This window comes from Diadema antillarum, unplaced genomic scaffold (assembly GCF_040938485.1).
Source record: "Diadema antillarum isolate AM-2024a unplaced genomic scaffold, OU_Dant_1.0 scf00000180, whole genome shotgun sequence".
In the NCBI taxonomy this organism is placed as follows: domain Eukaryota; kingdom Metazoa; phylum Echinodermata; class Echinoidea; order Diadematoida; family Diadematidae; genus Diadema; species Diadema antillarum.
Genome location: NW_027271069.1, coordinates 943,232 through 949,231, shown reverse-complemented (window position 1 = coordinate 949,231; position 6,000 = coordinate 943,232). Strand labels below are relative to the sequence as shown.

Here is a 6,000-nt window from a genome sequence, read left to right as displayed (position 1 = left end):
AATATCCCATGCTTGATTTTCCCAAATATCAGTGAAACCCAAACTATCAAGAAGTCCTGTTATCTTTTAAGTCCCCGGTATGATACGAGTGCTATCAACAAACAATGAAGAGTTAAAAGAATGCCATGGACGAGTCTGTATACAGAGCAGCATACGATTTGCAATGACATATTTATTTGTAAACCCGAGGTCCCCATAAACCATACAACTTTGTGTGTTCTTAAATGCATGCCCAACATTTTTTTTTTTCAAAATCTTAAACACAAAGACCCAATTTGAGACAGCTTTTCAAATCCCCTACATGTACCTCACATCCATACAAGAAAGACAGGTAGATCCAGGGGCGGATCCAGGAATTCCGTAAAGAGGGGGCGCATTGAAATTAAAGGGGGGCGCACGCACCCCTCCCCCATTTTTTTTTTAATTTCCTTTGTTTCAACAAAAAATAAAGGGGGGGCATGCGCCGGTTGCGGTCCTCCCTGGATCCGCCCCTGGGTAGATCTAAATTCTAATTGATCAAACAGCTTTAAGTTGTATATTTATATTTAATAACAGGAGTTAAGGATCAAAGCATACATGATCAAGCTTCAATTTCATAAAAAGGCATGTGCTGCCTGACAAACCTGTTTATCAATGGCCTTTTTGAATACATTGTTATAATCAAATGTTATTCCCAAATATACCAGACACCAAGTTTATCCTCTCCAAAGACCACAGTTGGAAACTTGTTTCCTCACCCTTTAAAAAAATCACTGCTTTTGATTACAGGCGTTTATGGAAAGATGCCATAAATGGCAATGGCTATGCAGCTATGGCAATAACGAAAAACAGAATCAAACATTAAAGCTTTTTGTATCCTATCAATTCTTGAGGACTTCCACCTAACACGTTAAAACAATGGCGTTATCTGCATTATTTAGAGGCCATAGGGCCGGGTGAACAGTAGGGGGCCTAGGACGCAGTCTCCTTGCCCTATTAACTTTATCGAACAATCATGACAATACTATGAGTATTACTAAAATTAAATAGATGAGATTGAGAGTAATGAGACATGCCTTTCATACCATATAACACTATCTGGGGTTCAGTATTGTTAATAATCCAGCTTTGGAAGTCGTTTAAAAACAGGGCAAATAAAATGGAAGGAATGTGAAAGAAAGGAGGGAATATGAAAGAGATGCTTTGGTAAAGACTCCTTTTAATTACGACCGACAAGGTCAGGGTTTGTGATCAATCTGTACTGTGTAGCCAGCATGCAGCAGGCTCCTTTCGTACTCGTCCGCCCGTGCGTGCGGGGCCGGGCGCCGGGCCCGCAGCGGCGAGCTGCACGTCATTCCAGTGTGCCCAAGACATCATCACAACCTATAAGTATGCGATTTTTTAACTGTTCCTGGCCAGTTACCTGATATAAATGAGTGTCAGACGACGGCAGGAGTCATGTGTTGTAATTGGCAGTCTTGATGATTACTGGCTAAACAAACAAAGACGAGCGAAAGATCCCATGTTAATTTGTCTCGAAGGTTTCGTCCTTGGCCATCCAGGGGTGCACAACACATCAATTCACAAGCATGCAATGAAGCCGTATCAGGTAAAGGTAGTGTGTTTGAGATCGAGAATCGTGATGTGATCAACCCATCAAATCGAAACGTGGTTGTTGTTGTTGTGCGTGTTTTGTTCGCGTGGGTTTTCCTGCATGCTAGTGAAAACAGGAGATCGATCACACAGACAAGCAAGTCAATCGATCAATTACCAGGCACGTCCATTCTGATATGGGTAACTATTGACAAACGCATGAGAACTGATCGTTATATTGATTTAAATAAGTTCTATAACCCTCGATTTCTGAATTGAAAAGAAATTTCAGATCACATACTTTTGTTCTAATTCCACTAAGAAGCTATTCTAAATGAAAGAATTCAACATATGTGGCGCATTTACAGTAGAAAATATACGATACTAAAGTTGATATACCCCTTTCGTTATCATGAAATAAATTGCATTTTAAGAGCAAATTTGTTATTTTATACGGATAATTTGTACATTTCTTTCAAAAAGTTATGACATCTAATAAATATTTTCAGTTAAATTACATTGTAAAGTGAAATAGAACAGGAAACGTAAAATTGTACTATCGCACTGCAGCACAAAAACCTGACCAAGTGCGAAAGGTCATCAAGTACCCGGATTGAACATGGCGACACCACCTAGGTGAAATGTTGTGTGTTATGTTAGGGGTGAAAAGAGGCATCAAATTCACAGCTTTCCTGTAATGCTTTTCCGTGTCTGATTCACTTCTAACATACTTGCATTGATGGTGATGTATGCAAGCAAACAACCAAGACTCCGTGATGGGTAAATTTCTTCTCAGCTAGCAAATTTTATTCAATCAACAATCTTTCCCTACTTTTTATGCATGTTGGGATTGATTTTCTGTGGTGGGACTGTAGAACAGTAGATTCTACATGTTTTGCAGTCTGCTCCAAACAATGTTCCAGGAGAGGATGGAGCCCGATTTGTTTTCTGCGGCTTAATGTTTTCATTCTAAGGCATTTTGTACTGTATTTGTCATGTCTTGATGTGTAATAAAAGTTTTTCCCCCCTTCATTTTCATTGCAGGTTCCATGAGCGGAATGAAGCCCATCCCTTTCAGGTTTGTAGTGATTGAATTGAGATCTGAAAATGAGATTTTAATTACAGTGCCAGTAAAATTACTGTGTAATAACAATGTCTCAACCTCAAATTAAGTATAATTAAATGAAGTATAATTTGTTAATGTGCAGGTAAGTTATGGTATAAATTTAGTAAAATTATTTCATTTGGTTGTTTACAACTTTCATACAAGGGCAAGGGCCAAGGCCTAACGGTTACAACAGTAATTTACAAGGGAACATGAAGTGAAGACTTTCAAGTTTCATGCTGATTACTTCTGCCTACTGCCTATTAGTACTACGTAGTTTCTATTCATTAACATAGTAACGCCTAACGGTTAGACTCTAGATCCTAGTGTCTAATGTCTTGTAACTTGTTGAATGTTGGGCAAAACATGACAAAGTCTTGCTGTGTGGTATGAAATGGTGGTAAATTAGTGCAGATCTTGAGTGAGCGATTGAAGGTCTGCACTGGGTGCACCGGGTGTTTGATTTGAGTAAGGCCCGTCTAGAGAAATACAGAAGTTGAACTTGAATAATGCCTATTGGTGTAAATTACAAAGAGAGTCGGGCAAGTTTCTACTTTCAGATAATTTTTACAGAATGATTCAGTTGTAAGGCAGCCAGTGCCAGTTTGGTTAAAAACTTTCCCCTTTGTGATCTTCCATGGATATAGAAACATCTATATATTAGCAATGGTGGTCGTATTTTCTCCCTTCGTGGATAGTATGACTGGAAATGTGAAGGAAGGTAATCTTATTTGTAGAAGTTTAGAAGCCCATCATGCGACTTTCATGAAATACCCACATTTTTCAAGCATCCAGCACCACCTTTTTTCATTGAAGTACATCCCTCTAAGCAGGGATAGTTGTACCGAGTGCAGTGAGGTGCACTGTCTCAGAAGTTCATGTAGTGAAGACTGAATGTAGCGTGAACAGACATTTATCTTGTCTTTTAAGTACAGTAAGCAATAAATTCCTACTAGGGGCCTAATATTACCCAAGACCTGTTGATACATGTGTAGATAACTAGTCTGTACAACACTGTACCAAGTTTAGTACTTTAAACAGTGGCTTCATTATAGGACACCCTCTTCAAGAATGCAGGTAGCTTTAAAGATGCAGACAAATGGCTGGACTCCAACTTGAATCCTAATAATAGTTTTTATCTGTTCATGGGCTAAAAAGGGGTCTGACTTTGTTCAGCAATATTGCTCATACTGATACGGATTCACAGAGCTGAATGTGTGCTTTTAAGTGCACATCATTGGACAGTAGTTTTAGTGCAGATGAATGGTGATGATGCTGCTTTTAATTGTGCATTTCTGATCTGACAGTTCTCAGTGCACTTAACATCCAAGATAATTCTTTATCATACACCTAAGATACAAAACAACGTTTAAAACCTTTCTAAGTCTTGATCAGAGAACTTATATAATATCCCTGTAACATTATACAGAATGGTTTTATGTGGGACTGCTAGTGTGTATTCCAGAATGTTTGATAGCATACTTGGAGCTTCTGTGGTAGAGGGATGATTGTGTTTCTAATAGAAATAAAAAGAAAAACTACATGCCATTGTAAACAGGTTTGTAGAAATGTTATAGAGATGTATGGTGCTCGTGACATGCCTGGATCTGCTCGTTCAAAAATTGTTCTTGTGCTGCTTGGGTGTACATGTGTGTTAAAAGTCTTTTGAGAAAGGTATAATTCAAAGATGTGCCTAGTTTGAATTGAATGTTTCGCTTTAGTCTTTTTGCACAAGGTACATACTATCTAGGTTTACAAGCAACTTGTATTTTGTAGTTCTGTTGCCATTCTTTTATTAGAGAATGAGTTCATTCAACCATTTTCTACTTCAACTTGGATGTGGTATACATAACGTAGGTCAGTTGTCAGTGTTTCCAGGAAATGGGCTCACACCCTTTCAAATTAGAAACGTGCCCAACAAAAATCAAATAGTCATAATGCTGTGATTTGGAGGTGTGCTGAAGTGAATTTGGTGAATGCATTTGTAGTAGGCCTATATAATATTTGAGGAAGTTGTATTTCGATGTATTATTGCAGTCACAGGCACGTAAAGATATGGTTTGAACCAGCAACCATGTAAATATAAAGGCTATAGAAGACTGCTACTGTATTTAGGTCTGTCCTAGTGTTTATAGGACTTTTAGAACTACAGAAGGCAGGATATGTTTTCTTAATGCATGAAACAGTTCAATTAATTGTTAAAATAATGTATTCTAATATGTATGTTGTCTGGAGCATCACTGATGGTTGTTTATCTTGAACTGAATTTGACAGGGTGTTGACAGTCACTCCAAAGGGCGAGAAAACAACGAGATGGCATCGGAGAGGGAGAGGAAGAAGCCAACACCTTCAAACGCTACTGGAAGCCATTCATCGACCAATCAGAACAGCCCCAGGAACGTCATTACGAAGACCATGTATATCCAACGTCAAAAGGATAAGCAGAAGTCAGGTAAAAAATAAATTAGTTAAAAAAATCTGATAATACTCAAGGGTTGAAAAGACAATTTTATATAACAGTGCTATGGAATGGGTGGCTGATGGTGGTCAGAGATGGACAAGAATGGTGTCTGTGCTATTAACCTCATATTTCACCCCTTTTTTTTATTCGTCTCATGGCAATTTCAGAATATTGTCAAAATGGGAGAGCCAAATTTACTTCAGACACATAAGACTTCAAATGAAGTGTAGTTCTTTGTACCCTTTCCACAGAATACTCAATAAAGCTCCAACTTCTTTGAAAGCACCTCAATCTTCTACAGTAGTAAACAAGCTCTATACTTAGTTATAAATAATTTAATCATTGGATATGTAGTAGTTGTCAGAATTAAGATGAAAATTGTCTACATGTTTTGCACCATTGAATGAAAATTCTTGATTTTCTTCAAATCCTTCAGGGACACCTGGCTCCCTATAAGCAATATACAAGATCTAAGGTTTTTTTTTTTTTTTTTTTTTTTTTTTTCAATTATGACATAATGACTTCAAAAAGAGTATGATAGTGTACATTTGTAAGATGACTGACATGACACTGAAATCAAGTTACTGTATTTTTCTTTATAGCCAAAGAATGTGTATAACACAATGCAAATCTGTTGCATCAAAATTTTCCCACAAAACATGCATCACACTTTTTTTTCACTCTAAATACATGTATCATGTATTCTTCCAGAGTTGTACTCATGGACAAAAAGTCCCCCCCCCCCATAGTGTGATGTAAATCATTAACAGTGGGTGATTTTAGCATCCTTTGCAAGAACACTATCCAAAGAATTTTCTCCAGTAACTGTGAATTTTTCTTCTTCAGAAAGACTCAATGTGGA

At 37.7% G+C, this 6,000-nt stretch overlaps 1 protein-coding gene across 1 annotated transcript in view; it reads left to right on the top strand.

Moving 5' to 3' along the window:
• The first annotated feature begins 2,204 nt into the window (after positions 1–2,204).
• The window catches only part of LOC139723067 (uncharacterized), a 52,220-nt gene continuing 48,424 nt past the window's right edge, over positions 2,205–6,000 (top strand). Inside the window, exons 1-3 of the mRNA XM_071634341.1 lie at positions 2,205–2,352; positions 2,617–2,650; positions 4,952–5,129. Coding sequence (XP_071490442.1) covers positions 2,312–2,352; positions 2,617–2,650; positions 4,952–5,129 — 253 coding nt within the window. The 5' untranslated portion in view covers positions 2,205–2,311. The remainder of the gene's footprint in view (positions 2,353–2,616; positions 2,651–4,951; positions 5,130–6,000) is intronic.